The 15694-nt window shown below is 36.0% G+C and overlaps 1 protein-coding gene across 1 annotated transcript in view; it reads right to left on the bottom strand.

The window, feature by feature from the left end:
• MOXD1 (monooxygenase DBH like 1) overlaps positions 1–15694 on the bottom strand; it is a 177426-nt gene that overhangs the window by 146565 nt on the left and 15167 nt on the right. Inside the window, exon 2 of the mRNA XM_036768249.1 lies at positions 2799–2945. Within this exon, the coding sequence (XP_036624144.1) occupies positions 2799–2945 (147 nt within the window). The remainder of the gene's footprint in view (positions 1–2798; positions 2946–15694) is intronic.

Genomic DNA, 15694 nt, shown 5'->3' with positions numbered 1-15694 from the left:
CAATCAATGAATATGTTTTATTTGACTAGCATATTTGTTTCATGGAATTTATTTTTCTTTTCTTTTTTGAATAAGGTAGAGGTGGGATGGAGAGAAAATACATTTCTGTTCTTTAAAAAATGAAAAGTGCTTGTTTTAATAAAACCTTTATCTTAGAAAGTTGTGTATAGCAGTGAGCAGTCAAATAACTTGTGCAAGGTCATATAGTCAATTTGTATCAAAGGTGGAAATTGAACTCAGGTCTTCCTGGCTCCCAGACTAGCTCTCTTTTCACTGCTTCTTGGAAAATGACACAATTAATCCCAATAGAGGGATAGAGCAATTACCCCGTGTCATTGATTTGATAAAAAAAGACAACACTAGATAACTTTGGTTTAACTACCACCATACATACAAATATTCGTGTTGGGAAGTACACAGACCACAGTTTTGCCCAATATCATGTGCAATTGATCATTTTGGGGAGAAAAACATCAAAATCACATTTCATTTCAGGACTTCTGTCTGTTTTCACAAGAAAAAGCCCATGCAGTTAGTATACCACCATTCACTGAAGTTCCAGATGGGTTTCTAAATGTATGAAGTACTAATTGATAAAATGCAAATGGAGCCATAAATGAGATATTGATTTATTGATGTACGTGTATAATCAGGGACAGCTAGATGGATAGAGTACCAGGCCTGCAGTCAGGAAGACTCATCTTCCCGAGTTCAAATCTAGCCTCAGACACTTATAGTTGTGCGAGCCTAGGCAAATCACTTAACCCTGTTTGCTTCAGTTTCCTCATCTATAAAACAAGCTGGAGAAGGAAATGACAAAACCACTCCAGTGTCTTTGGAAAGGAAACCCCAAATGGGGACACGAAGAGTAGGGCTGACTGAAAAATGACTAAACAACAATAGCAAATATCTATAATCATTTTTGTAATAAGGGAAATTCTACCATTTTGAACATTTGTGACTTGAGACAATCCAGTAAAGTCAAATAAGTTTCCTGTTTTGAACCAGCAAGTCTGGCCAAAGGAAAAAAGCTAGTGCTCAGACCACCCACACAGTTCTATTACTACTGACAGCTGCTCCATCATAACAGCTTTGAAAGGAAATACAAAAAGTAAAGCTTTTTCCTTTCAAAACTTAACTGTGTTCCTTCCCCAACAAACGGAATTACTGTGACTATTATTTCAATATTAGACAATGATTGCATTCTGTAGTTGATGAAATAATCTTGACCACGCATGTATTTTTTGTTTCATTTTGATCCATTCTTAATTATGTCTGTAATCAGAGTCATTTAAAAATATAATTATTGCTTCAATATCTTAATTTACTAAATGAAAAAAAGAAATATTTTGTTCTTCAATACAGGAGTTAGAGGTTCATCACCAGAATGGCCTCAGATTGATAAATTTGGGAGTATATAAGCAACTCAATGTGTGGATGGATTGTTATCAGTGCTGGTAGAGGGAGTACCCAAACCAATGAAATCAATGATCTTTAAAAAAAAAATAAACATATAGAGATGGAATTAATTCCAATATAACATGTGGTGTTTTCTAAGGTGTCACACGACCTATCTCCTAAGTCAAATGTTCTTAAACTTTGGACTGTAACCTTGTTTATTTTTTGTTTAATATTCTGATGACTGTATTTCAATACATACATAAGCAAAGTCTAAGAATCTAAGTATCTCAGTTGCATGACCTAACAGGGTTTAAATTACCTCATTCGTTTTAATATCCAATATTTTAAAAAAAGATTAATGCTTCATTATCATAAGACTAAGGGAAAAGGTAGTTATAAATCAATTAATATGATCATTCTATCTTTCCCTCCAGAAGTCCTATTTCCATGCTTTTTATATACAGCAGGTCACCATCGATTCTTGAAGGACGTGCTGGAATAAACTGAACTATCGCAGGTGTTATCAAACCAAGACTTCCACTAACAACCTTTCAATGAACCATGTGTCCATGACCAACCTAGCTAAATGTGGAGATATTTATAATCAGAAGTTTGTCCACCAGGGGATAATGATGTTATGTCCACAAGAACTCATGAAGCTTCTACTGAGACTTGGAGGGGCTTTGATATATGTTGATCAAGCCAACATCAATGTAGTAATAATAATAAATTTGAAAAGTATCAAGTTACTTTATCTTACCAATTTCATTGCGTCTCAAACTCTGATCCTATATCCATTTTGAACCCACAGAAAGGTATACTAAAATTTCAGCTGTTACAGACTGCATCATCATAGTTTTGAAGCACAATACATATTTTGATGTTTTCTCTTAAGGAATGCCTGTACTGTAGTTGAAAGAATCTCAGATGTTTTCAAGTTGATTCCTAAATTTGTATATTCTTTTATCCATCAGAAGAAAGCTGAAAACATGAGTGTTCCACAGAGAAAGTTGATTCTCAGCTTCATAATTCTTTAAAAATTGCACAGGGGAGTAACTATACTCTGAGATCTTATTATTTGAAGCTGATGGGATAATTCATTTGAAAAGATGAAAGGAAAGTTAAAATTGGTTTTGTGTTCATCTAACAAAGAAATTTATTGCTACCATTTTTCTTAATTATTGTTCATGTCATCCCAATAACACTATCTGAAATATATTAAATCAGGTGGAGACATCAAATTCCATAAAATATTCATTTTTAAAATCTTATATATGAACTAAGTGTGACTTTGTTTTCAAAATCCGTATGTAGGGACTTGGTGCTTCCAATATAATATAAAATTCATTTCAACAATGCACTTATTTACATATAAATTCAGATTCAAACCTTCTTACCGTTATGGTTTTATCATTTATGTCACAAGTATGTAGCTCTCTGGTAAATTCAATTACGGTGTGTGTACTATTTTGCATGGCATATTCTAGATGGTAGTCCTGTTGGGGATCCTTCTTCAATTCTCTATTTATATCTGTAAAATAATCCTGCAGAAAATACAGAAAAGGAAAAAAAAATTAAAATCTGATTGCTATTACCTCAGAAATGAACTGAACTCAAAAAAGTTTGAAAGATCTAATCTAACAATGGTTGTAAGAAAAAAATCTTTGAATGCACCTTTTCTTCTGTCTCCTTCTAGAGGCAAGGTCAGAGAATGTGACTTTATAGATCATCTTCATGCAGAAAAGAAAACTAAGTCAAAAAAATTTCAAGGTTGAATAGCTACAATAGTAAATAGTAATGCCAGTATTAAAACTAAGATCTCATTATTTTGGAACAGTCCTCTTTCCAGTGTGCCATTGAGGAAGAGAATTGTAAAGCAAATCATCCATCTACCACTCCCACCGAAGATAAAACCCTGTCTAAAAAACAGAGTCCTTGTCTCTGTAGGTTTATGACAATATACCCTATGATCCAGGGATCAAAGAACTAGCTGTTTCTTTGTACTCTGAGATTTGTTGTTGTGAGTTGTCACTGTACACAGTTGCCGGAATTATTCAAGTTGAGGGTAGAAATATTATGAGAAATAAGTCAGGGCATGGTTACTACCATCTCAGAATATTAGATTTTGAAGTCATTCTTAGTAATCTAATAGCAGTAATAATTCCAAGAACAATAAAAATAATCATACAGGTCTTTAAGGTTCACAAAATATATACCATACAAAATATGCTCAATTATTAAAACTACAGGCTTAACATTTCTGCAAAATATTCCTTTTTCCTTATGCCTCCAATTTACAGTGTTAACACATATAAAAGGTCAAGAACCAATGTTCATTGGTCATTTTAGTGATTTAGTGATTTATGGGATATATGGGATATAACAAAATCTATTAAAAGTGTTGATAATCTAGATTTGTGGCAAAAAATAACATTTTCACTTAAAAATTATATGTGTATACGTATACATATACATACATATATATGTTGGATAGTAGAAAAGTAAGCTAAGTATTATTAAATGATAACAAGTACAATAATTTTTACTAATATGTAAATTGCTTTTTAAGAACCATTTCACTAAATAATCTTAGTGCTCTACAAAATAAATGCAAATATTGGGAAAAGATTTGAATCTGTCTGGGGCAATCATGCTCAGATATCTAGTAATTGTCCCTGAATTTTGAAGCAAAGTGGTTATATGATATTTTTATTTATTTTTCTCTCTTCTTCAAAATACTTCTCAAGAGGACATTTTATTTACTACTCTGTCCTCTTTAATATACTGCCTCTGAAGATTACAATATTTATATTTGATACTTTTATAGGATGACATTGAGTTCCATGTCTAGTTCAGATGATAGAATATTATAATTTAAAGGAATATTAGAACCCATTTTAGCCTAACCCCTTTTATTTTACAGATGAGGGAATTAAGATCCTAAGAGGTTTCTTGACTTGCTCACATTCACACAGGGAGTGAGTTGTAAAGTTAGAATTCAGACATGTATCATAGGGTCCTAAAATTAGAGTTAAAAGCAATCATAAAACATCTGGCCTAACCACTTCATTCTATAGATGAGGAATTGGAGGCTATGAGAGTTAAGAGGCTTGGTTAGGATTACCCAGCAAAAGCAAAATTTGACCTCAGGTCTTCCTGACCCAGAGGCTTTAATCCAAAAGTTAGTAGTCATTACATGATACTGCATTTGCTCTTTATTTTACTGAGAACTTGCATTGCTCATCCTGCACAGAACCTATATAAAGAATGGAGTCTTCATCAGTCCTACCTGTGGGCATGTTTAGAAATAGATATGTAACAATCAAATTTAAACAACTCTGAGTTCCTGACAAAAGAGGAAAATGACAATTGTTTGAGGTACTACAGGTTAACAGACACATTAATGTACTGTTGATAGAGCAGTGTCTTGGTCCTGACATTATGGAAAGCAGTGAGGAAATATACCACAAATTCATTTGATCATGCACACTACTTAGCCCAATGATATCAGTACTAGTCTTTGCAGACTTGGGGTGGTTAGGGGGATGTCTGCCCCAAACATGTGAAGTCTTCCCATGATGGAATGTATAGATGAGAACAATTTGTTCCAACAGCCATGAAGGCACTTGAAGCAGGTGCTGTGGAGTGCTTAGAGTTTGGCCAGACATTGAAGACACCAAGGTCATCCACTGCATCCATCCCAACCATTGCCAGTCATCTTGACTTTTGTCTTGCCATTGGACTTCTGTGACTCTGGAAGAAAGAGTTAGGCTGATGACTGAGCAACTCTGCCTCACTTCAATCCAATTCACCAGCAAGTCGAAATCTAACCTTCATGATGGCATTGGTCCTCTTTCAAAATCAAGGGTCAACAACAGCAACTACTACTACTACTACTAGGCATATACTGCAAAGAATTCTAAAACAGTACAAAATGTATTTTATAGCAGCAGCTTTTACTATAGGAAAACATCGAAAACAAATTAGGTACCCATCAAATAGCAAAGTAAATTTTGGTACATTAATGGAATAGAATATTAGTATGCTATAAGAAATGACGAATGGAATGGATTGAGAGAAATTTGGGAAGACTTGTATTATTTAATGCAGCACGAATTGAGCAGGACCAGGAGAATAACTTGCACAATAACTACAGCATAGTAAAGTCAACCAGTCAGTGGAAGAAAAAAATTATTCCATGCCTATTATGTGCTAGTCACTACGCTACATGCTGGAGACACAAATACAAAGCAAAAGCAAAGAAAGATCCTGCCCTCAAGAGCTTGTGATCTAATGGGAGAAGACAACACATAAAAGCAAGCTGAAAAGCAGGAAGTTGGGAGATGGTCCCTGACACCAGGACATGGTGGAAAGTTCTAGAGAATTCCAAAAGCTGTGTGGTCATTTAGGAGAAAAACTGTGTTGAGCCCCCACTTTAAATACAGGTCCTAAAGCCTATGGCCCTGCCATCCAGGCAAAGGGTTCAATCAAAGAGACAGAGGATACTGATGAAATGTGAGTATCAGGCAGATTCAATCTTACATGATAATGAGGTTTCCCAGTGAAGAAGGGCATGATAGAAAGATCCAAAGATGTCCAAAAAAAGTACAGCATTTGCTTTTTCTGGCAGTGTAGCTAACAAAAACAAAGAAAACCTTAGGAACTCTGATCAATGCAATGGCCAATTACTACTCCGTAGGTATGCCACTCACTCTCTCACTAAAGAGAAGCAGGGGCCATGGAGAGCAGATTGAGATATACGTATTTGGACATGAAAAATGTGTGTGTTTGTTTTGCTTGACCATGCTTCTTTGTTATAAGGGAGGATTTATTTAATAGGACGTTAGGAGAGATTTGGGAAGGAGAACAGAGTAATGATAAGGAAAAAGAAAAGAGGGTCAGTTTAGCATTCTTAAGAGTACAGAAAAGAAAGAGGTTGGAAGGAGACAGACAAGCAGGGCTGCTTTGAAATGGCCATAATGCATTTATTATATTCTTTTTAAAAACAAAAGTTGTATATAATAAAGACATGTGGTTTCACATACAATTCTTTTCACTGTTCCATGGAAATATTCACATTTGTTTAGTATTAATAAGATCAGAATAACAAAAAATAATTGAAAAAAGAATCGTATGGAACTGTAGAGACAAATTAAACAGTAATAAAATGTATGATTTGTTTGCCCTCTCCATACCTCCCCACAAAACCCACAAGGTTTTATTTATTCTGTGGCTCAGTAACCACTCAGATCAATAGTTCATGAGTCCCACCAATGTGTTTATATTTTTTTTACCAGATAACTGGACACATTAGTTCAGAGTCAAAGATGTTCAATCAAACAGCAAATAAAGTGAAATAGATTCCCTTTACTCTTGCAAATATAGTATATGTTATATCATGGCTTACCATGCTGTGGTACCATACCATCGAGAGGGATATACACATAAAGTATGTGGTCATGTCACATGTGTGGAAGGCACACACAGAGAGGATTGTATGACGAAGGCACACACATTACTAGGGCAGAGATACCACTATCAACTACTAGCCCAATTACATGTGCTCCATAGGGTACGTTGTTTCTGCTAGAAAACATTCCCCACACTCCATAATTTTGTTTCTTTTGGATGTTTCCACTGGTCTCACGGACACTCGACTTCTCTCTGTTACTATGTGCTAGTCTTCAAATGTCTATCCTCTTCAGGGCCATCTGCTATTCTATTCAATTAGGGTACAGTGGTTAGAAAATATACTCACTAGCAGAAAGAGATATGGATCTTTTAGGGCATATTCAAACACTATCAGTTATCACCCATAACCAAGAAATCAAGAAATGCCAGCAGGATGTCCCAGGCTATGATTAAATCTATCTTAACTAGTTTTCTTCTAACACTGACTTGAAATATTTGGTCCCAGGCAATTTTCTGACTTAGAAAATTTCTTTTAATTTCTTTTTTAATTCCCACATGTGAATATGTATCCACAAAAACCTTTTTCAAAGATTCTACTTTCCCCAAATTCACAAGACCAGAATAGAGGCTCTAATAAGGAAAATCACTTCTGTTCCAAAGTACTCCTTTATTAAAATGCAAATGAGCTAGGAGAAAACAAAATAAAACAAAACTAAGAGTGGTATGCAAGGCCTTCACCCTCCACACTTGTTTCACGTCCCTGCATATCTGCCAGCGACAAAAACCCTATCATTCTATGTTAAACTCTGCCTGCCTATCACAAACTTCTTTAGTCTTTTTCTATTATATTAACATTCAAATACATATTAAATAATAGATACATAAGAGTATAAGTATGGATGTGCTGACAAGAACTAACTCTTTTAAAAAGAGCATGAAAAACTTTTAAGTTCAGTGGGCGTATTAACATTTTCTTCATCACTTTCTTAAGTCTAAATAAATAAATAAACAAACAAATAAATAAGTGAAGCCTTTAAATCACTGGCTTAAAAGAATGCATACATTGGTTAGTAAATAATAGCAATAATAAAACCTGAACAGTAATAAATTAAATCTTTCCAAGGGAAAAAATATAAAAGGAAGGAATAAATTTCAGAGGTAAATGAACAGCGTTATTATTAGGTGATAGTGGTCATTTTCCCACCTTTATTTGAAGTTTTCAAGTACAGGCTGGATAGTCATGAATGTTTTAAATGGGATTTTATGTAGGTAGATTTTGGATTAATTTACTTAAAAGATACTTCCACTTCTAATGTTCTGTGACTTGCCCAATATCACACAGGCAATATATGTCAGAAAAAGGAGTGAGCTCAGGCCTTGAATTTCAAGCCAGCTGTCTATGCCAGGCTACCTCTCAAGAAATTATTTTTCTTTATTAAATTTAAACTTGTTAACTTCTGCCCATGGCTTCCACCTTTCAAGATCTCTTTGGATTGCAAATCCATTTTCTAATTATTCAATTCAACTGAATGGACATTTATTAAGTGCCTACTATGTGAAGTAGTCTGCTAGTTGTTGGAGAAACAAAAACAAATAGTCCCTGCCTTCAAACATTCTTAATTCTACTCTTAGCTGCCTGTCACCTGCAAAGATGGTAAGTATACCATAAATAGACCAGTTATACCTGTATCCAGATCTCTGATGTTAAAAAATATTAAGGTGAATCCTGACACTATCATCATTAATGATTGGTTCAGTAGTTCCACTTTCTATGAATTTGACTTTAAGATGATTTAAGATGTTTTGTCTTTAAGAGCCCAAAGGATCGCTATTGATTAGAGAAATGCACATCAAAACAACTCTCATGTACCACATCACACCTACCAGATTGACTAACATGGCAAAATAGGAAAATTATAAATGCTGGAGAAGATGTGGGAAAATTGGAACACTAATTCATTGTTGGTGGAGTTGTGAATTGATCCAACCATCCTGGAGAGCAATTTGGAACTATGCCTAAAGGGCTATAAAAATGTGCATACCCTTTGACCTAGCAATTCTACCTCTAGGACTGTATCCCAAAGGGATCATAAAAATGGAAAAAGGACCCACATGTACACAAATATTTATAACAGCTCTTTTTGTGGCGGCCAAGAACTGGACATTGAGGGGATGCCCATCAATTGGGGAATGACTGAACAAGTTGTAGTATATGACTGTAATGGAATACTATTGTGCTATAAGAAATGATGAGCAGGCGGGCTTTAAAAAAACCCTGGAGAGATTTGAATGAACCGATGCTGAGTGAAGTGAGCAAAACCAGGAGAACATTGTATACAGTAACAGCCACACTGTGCAATGACTGATTTTGAAAGACTTAGCTTTTCTCAGCCATGCAAGGACCCAAAACAACTCCAAAAGACTCATGATGGGAAAATGCCATCCACATCCTGAGAAAGAATATGGAGTCTGAATGCAGATCAAAGCATACTGTTTGCTCTCTCTTTTTGTTTTGTTTTGTTTTTCCTTTCCCATGATTCCTCTCGTTCATTCTAATTCTTCTATACAACATGACTAATGTGAAAATTTGTTTAATAAGAATGTATATGTAGAGCCTATATCAGATAGCATGCCGTCTTGGAGAGGGGAGAAGGGAGGGAGGTGGAGAAAATTTAAAACTTATGGAAGTGAATGTTGGAAACTAAAAATAAATAAATAAATTTTAACAAAAGAGCCCAAAGGTCCAGCACATTAAGAATACTGTGGCTAATATGCATGGACTGTTTGAACTACAAGACACACTAAAGGTCGTAATCCACCCACTCCCATTTTACAAATTATGAATCTAAAGCCCATAGAGGTAAAGTGATTTATCCAATGTCACCTAGTGAATTAGTACACAGATGGGATTCAGAATTCTAAATTCCTCATTCAGTGATCCAAATAAAATCCAATAGCCAAAATACAGATGTTTTGGCAATAGGTCTAAATAGTCACATGATGATTCAATTGGCTTTACTACTCTCCATCAAGATGAAAACATATGACTTATGCTCAGTTTTTTTTCCTTAGGATTTCTGGAATCTTGTCACTGTCCATGCTCCTAAAACCTTAAGTATCTATAATGACCAAAGAAAGCATATATTGTATTTGAATATTCATAGTAGAGAGTTTTCTGTAATGTGACCTACAAAGGATTCTTTGTCTAGAATGGAGGGTAGTGCTTGACTGGTCTGGTTGAAGAGTCCTCCTGATTTCACTTTGCAAGCAGCTGAGAGCTCAGCATCTAAAAAGACAGAAGTCAATTATTTGAAAAGCGCTATAATTACTTAACCATCAGTCAGGAGCAATGGGGGTCCAAGGAGAAAGTTTGTTACTAAAAATAGATGATTCCTCAATATTTAGTGGAAAAAAAATTGAGTTAAGGTTAGATTCAAACATTTTGCATAACAAGCACCAAATAAGAAATCCCATGTTGGTCTTGTTTTCAAGTAATCTGAGGATTATTGTGTAGAAACTATTTCAGACTTTTCTCATGAACCCAGGATATTTCCACAAGACATGAAACATTCAGATGCAAAGTGAAAAATCCATTGAAATGGGTCAAGAGGTCAGTCCCTTTAAAAACCACATTCAGGCTAAAATTTTAGCTGAACCAAGTGGAGTGATTTTGTTGTTTTTGTTAAATGGACAAATTGAAAAGTATGCCTTAAGACTACTCATCTTATTCAATTCAGTTTTATCATTTCCCTTATGCTTGTTCCTGGAGCTCAGTAACAGGAAGGTCACTGCCAGAGTTTACCTTGCTTAAAGCAGTTTTCTCTCTCTTTCTGATTTTCTTTTGGTTTTTTTAGATCTTAAGAGGATCCTTCTTAACACTTTCCGATTTAGTACCTTGTTCTATCGTCTTAAAATGAATCCCCAAAGTTGTGATCTGTCATGTTAAAACACTGGTCCACATAGAATCGAGAGGTAGAATACATTCTCTCTTCTTACCCCTCCCTTTTACAAATATCTTGATATGTTAAAAACAATCTTTAAGTGGCTTGCCCAAAGTTGAATGTACACAGTAGATTCAAACTTAAGTCATCTGACACTATGCCTCAGTATTCCTTCTCCCTCCTTGCATCACCTTTCCACCAACAGCTTCCCAGCAATGTACCAAAGTCTATGCCCCAGCTTCAAAGAAGCATGAAATGTTGAAATTGAAACCACGAGTTACAGATCTTAGAGCCATCTCACACATATATCACAATGACTGAGCTCTCTTCCTTCTCTTTGCAATCATTGCAAGATAATCCTATAATAGACCTTTTATTAAATACTTTAGAAGAACTAATGAAAGCAGAAATTTTTCCTAGATGGGAAAGAAAGTAAGGTGGAATATATGTGCAGTTCCATATGAATGGAGGGGTTGAGTTCTAAAAGTTTGTTTCATAGTTAGTTGCTTGTCATCTAAAACACATTTTCCCACATAAATAATGTCACAATTGGTCTTTAGCTTCCTATACTCCAAAAACCTAGGTCTTTGGGTTCCTTAAAACAACTACTTGGCTTATCATGTCACTTAAACAATACTATTATATTAACATTACCAGTCTAAGTTCTGGATACTAAGAACAGAAATCTTTTCAGTGTGTGTGTATATGTGTGTGTGAGTGTGTGTGTGTGTGTTTGTGTGTGTTTGTGTGTGTGTGTGTGTGTGTGTGTGTGTGTGTGTGTGGTGGGGATTGGCAAGGAAAAGAAAAAGGCAAGATGGAAGAAAAAGGAAAAGAGTTTCTTCTCCCTTTCCTAGGCGTAACATTAAGCTAAGATAAAATTTTGTAATTGGTAAAATTTGTCTTTGACATCCCCATCTCTTTTTTCTTAATTCCTTTCCTACCACTTGATGTTTCTCTCCACTCAGGTGGACTCCATTACAGCACTTCAAGCCTATCCTACCCCTCAACTGATATATATTCCAAAAGTACCTATGTCCTTTCCCCACAATTTAAATACCATTCCCTGAAAATAGTTGGTCTGAATGGAATCGGAGTGAACAAATTCAAAACTGAAGCTAATACAGAGATCCAAGCAGCCATAAAATAATCAAAAGACACCTGGAGATCATCAGAGAGGAGATACAATGAGGCTAAATCTAATTAGATTATCAACTTCTACTTAAGCATTATCTTCTATAAACTTCTATTTCTTTCTCTCTTTTTAAGGATTGGCAAGAATATACTAATAGCCAATTAAGAGCAGTAATGTAGATTATGTTGTCTTATTTTGAGAAAAGTCTCTAAATAAATCAACTCTCTCCCCCTCTCCCAAGAAGCCCCCATGACAGGCAGGACTGCATAGTGGATAGAGAGAAAGCTAGCCACAGAACCAAGAGGACTCCTCTGTTCAAATTTGGTCTTTTGCTACATACTGACTGTGTGATCCTGGACAAATTAGTTTCTTTATGCCCTTATCAATTCTCTAAAACTCTAAGTTCCAGAGAAGGTACAACTTGCATAAGTAGGAGTTTCCTCACCAAAGAATTCTTTCTATCAGTGAAATCAGAAGTCCAGTCCCTCTCCCTAGCAAAAGTCCTCAGGGAGCAAAAACCCCTCAGCAAAACCAAAAGGCATGGCAAAATTACAACCAGTTGCCAAACAGACTGGCCTCTTGGCAAAAAGAAGACAATGCATTCACTTCAAGTAAGTATACAGCAAAGCAAATTTTGCAGCAAAGTACAGAATTTACTATTTGTATTTCTGCTAGGACCAAGTAACACTGATGATGCACAAATTCCAAGTGGTTTCCTTCCTAGAGAAGAAGATGGCAGACTGTAGTGGTAATCAGGGCAGGGCTTTTGCTGTTCTTCTCTTAAGTGCCTTTAATTGATTCTGGCCTTTGTTTGAATGGGGCAGGTAAAGTGGGATCTTTTTTACCTTGGAATGTTTCTCGGCACTAAGACAATTGGGAGTCATGGATTGGAAATCATGTATTGGGTGGTACTAGGGATTAACTACCTTTCCCACACCCTAAATGGGACTTTTCACTGTTCTTTGTTTGAGTGCTTCTAGCACTGAGGTAATCAAGTACCCCAGGGCCCTGAGAAGGGTATATAAGATCTGAGGTTGGTGTTTGACTTTTGAGGGTACCCTCATTGAAAGAGTATGGGTGACAAGACTCTGGGCAAGCCGTTGAAATAGCCTCCCCCCCGGCTTTGTAACCCAGACAGATAGATGTTGGTGCTTCTCTGGCAACTATGAAGGCAACAGGCAAGGTCTGTCTGTTGATGTTTGTCATTTCAGTTTGTATTTGCCCTGAAGTTCAGGGGGCTGATCTTCCGCCCCTGGACTAAGTGAATGATGTATGTATGTTTGATTAAACTGAGATTGTTAACTCCTTAAAATTTCTTTCCTTAGAAAAGCAGATCAAAGAACCTGTGCTAGCAGCCCTTCTGTGTGCTGGTTTTTGTTGGTCTCACACAGCCACAGTAGCTGCAAGCAACATTGTTGCTACACAGGCCTGAAAGAACACATCTCTACTCTCTAAATTATCAAGTCACTAACTCTATATTAAGTGCTTGCAATGTGCCAGGCACAGTGCTAAGTGCTGAAACTACAAATACAAACAAAAAGAAAGATGGTTTATGACCTTAAGGAACTTAATTTTTTTTAATTAATTTTTTCTTGATGTCTTCTGACTTGAGATGATGTAAACATTATCATAATTATGCCTAGTATCTCTCCTTTAACCCTCCCAGAGTTACCACACGTAAGAAATACTATTTTAAGACAAAATAAACATAAACAAAAGGAAAAGAAAAAACAGTACAAGTGATCAATAAATTGAAAAAGGATAAAAATATGCAATGTATAGCACCTGTGGACCTCCTGTGTGAAGGGGTGGGTTGGGGATGTCCTCTCATATTTCGTCATTCTAATAATGCTTGCCCTTTGTATTCACTTTGGATTTTTTTGTGTTTGGTTCTTCTCCCCATTTAAATTGTCATAGTTATTGTGTATATTGTTTTCTTGGCTTTACTTACTCCACTCTATGTTGGTTCACATAGATTTTTCCATGCTTCTCTATATTCCTCACACACATCATTTCTTACAAGCACAATAATACTTTATTACATTCATATACCACAATTTATTTAGCCATTGCCCAAACGATGAGCATTGACTTTGTTTCCAATTGTTGTCGTCACTGCTGCCGCTGCTAGGTAGTACAGTGGATAGGGTGTCAGGCCTGGAGATCCTGAGTTCAAATGTGACCTCAGACGCTTAGTAGTTCTGTGACCCTGAGTAAGTCACTTAACTCTGTTTGCCTCAGTTTCCTCATCTGTAAAATGAGCTGGAAAAGGAAACGGCAAACAGCTCCCATATCATTGCCGAAATCCAAATGCAGTCATGAAGCGTCAGACACAACAAAACAACCACAAGATAATATTTTTGTTTATGTGGGGATTTTCTTCTCAATGGTTTCCTAAGGATACAGACTCAGGAGTGGTGTCTCTAGTTCAAAGAGTATGGACATTTTTAGTCGCTTTACTTGTACACTCCCAAATTGTATTCCAAAATGGTCATGCCATTTCATAGCTCCATCAATAATGTGCTGGATGCCTATCACTCCACAACCACTCCAGTGCTGACTATTGCAATTTCCTGCCATCTTCGCCGATTTGGAGGATGTGTTGCTAAGCCTCCGGGATGTTTTGACTTACATTTCTCTTATTATTAGTGATTTGGAACATTCTTTCCTGTTGTTGTGAATACCTTGCAGTTAGACTTTTGAGAGCTGTTTGTTCATATCCTTTGATCATTTATCTATTGGGAAATGGCATACACACATATACATCTATCTATCTATCTATCTGTGTGTATATGAGTATATACACATATATACATACCATATACATACATGTATATGGTATGTTTATATACTCACATATATGCATATATATGTGTGTGTATTTATGTATGTAAATTGTTTAAATATTTTGGGTACCAGACCCTTATAAGAGAAATTTAATACAAATAATTTTTCCCCATTTGACCGCTTCTTTTCTAATCCTAGATACATAAATTTTGTCTGTGTAAAAGCTTTTCAGTTTCATGTAATCAAAGTTATCTATTTTATCTTTTACGATTGCCTCTATCTCTTGTTTACTAAAGAAAACATCTCCTACCCATAGCTGTAAGAGGTAGATGATCTGCTTCTCTTCTAATTTGTTTTATAGTGTGATCGTTAATATTAAAAAAAAACTATCCCTTTTGTTTTTTATTGCCCAGTCTTGGATCACAGAATCAAGGTGGACTGAGCAGGGAACTGTGCCTGAGGCAGGGCATGACGATGTAAGATCATAAACCCTGGATAGATATACAAAGAGAGGAACAAATTCAAAAAACAAGTAACAACAGTACAGCATGCCTCAGGAACAGAACAAAGTCTCTGTTCTAGCTTCAAGTTCAGTCTGAAGCCTTCAGAGGAATAACCAGGTCAGGAATCCCAAATCAAAGAGGACCCTGCAGATCTGCCACTCTGAACCATCAGAGCTTCCCAGTTGGATGATAGTGGCTAAGTACAACAGGTGTCCACTGCTGCTCAGACTGGGGGAGAAATAATCAGACTTTGCCCTGGATCATACCGTTTGCGGAGCCCCAAGAGCTTGAAGGCACCAGCTTTTATGTGTTTCTATAAACTAAATGAGAGTGCCAGAAGGAAAATTAGAAAATAAATGAGAGGTATGGAGGAAAGAATTGGAAAGGGAAGTAAGAGCATGGCACAAGAGGTACAAAACTTTGTTCAAGTAATTAACACTGAAAATTAGAATGAACCAAAGAGAAGCCAGTGAGTCCATGAAACAAGAAATATTAAAACAAGACCGAAAAAACAAAAT

Source organism: Trichosurus vulpecula, chromosome 7 (genome assembly GCF_011100635.1).
Source record: "Trichosurus vulpecula isolate mTriVul1 chromosome 7, mTriVul1.pri, whole genome shotgun sequence".
Taxonomy (NCBI): domain Eukaryota; kingdom Metazoa; phylum Chordata; class Mammalia; order Diprotodontia; family Phalangeridae; genus Trichosurus; species Trichosurus vulpecula.
Note: the sequence above shows the minus strand (reverse complement) of the source record. Positions and strands in the feature narration are given on the sequence as shown.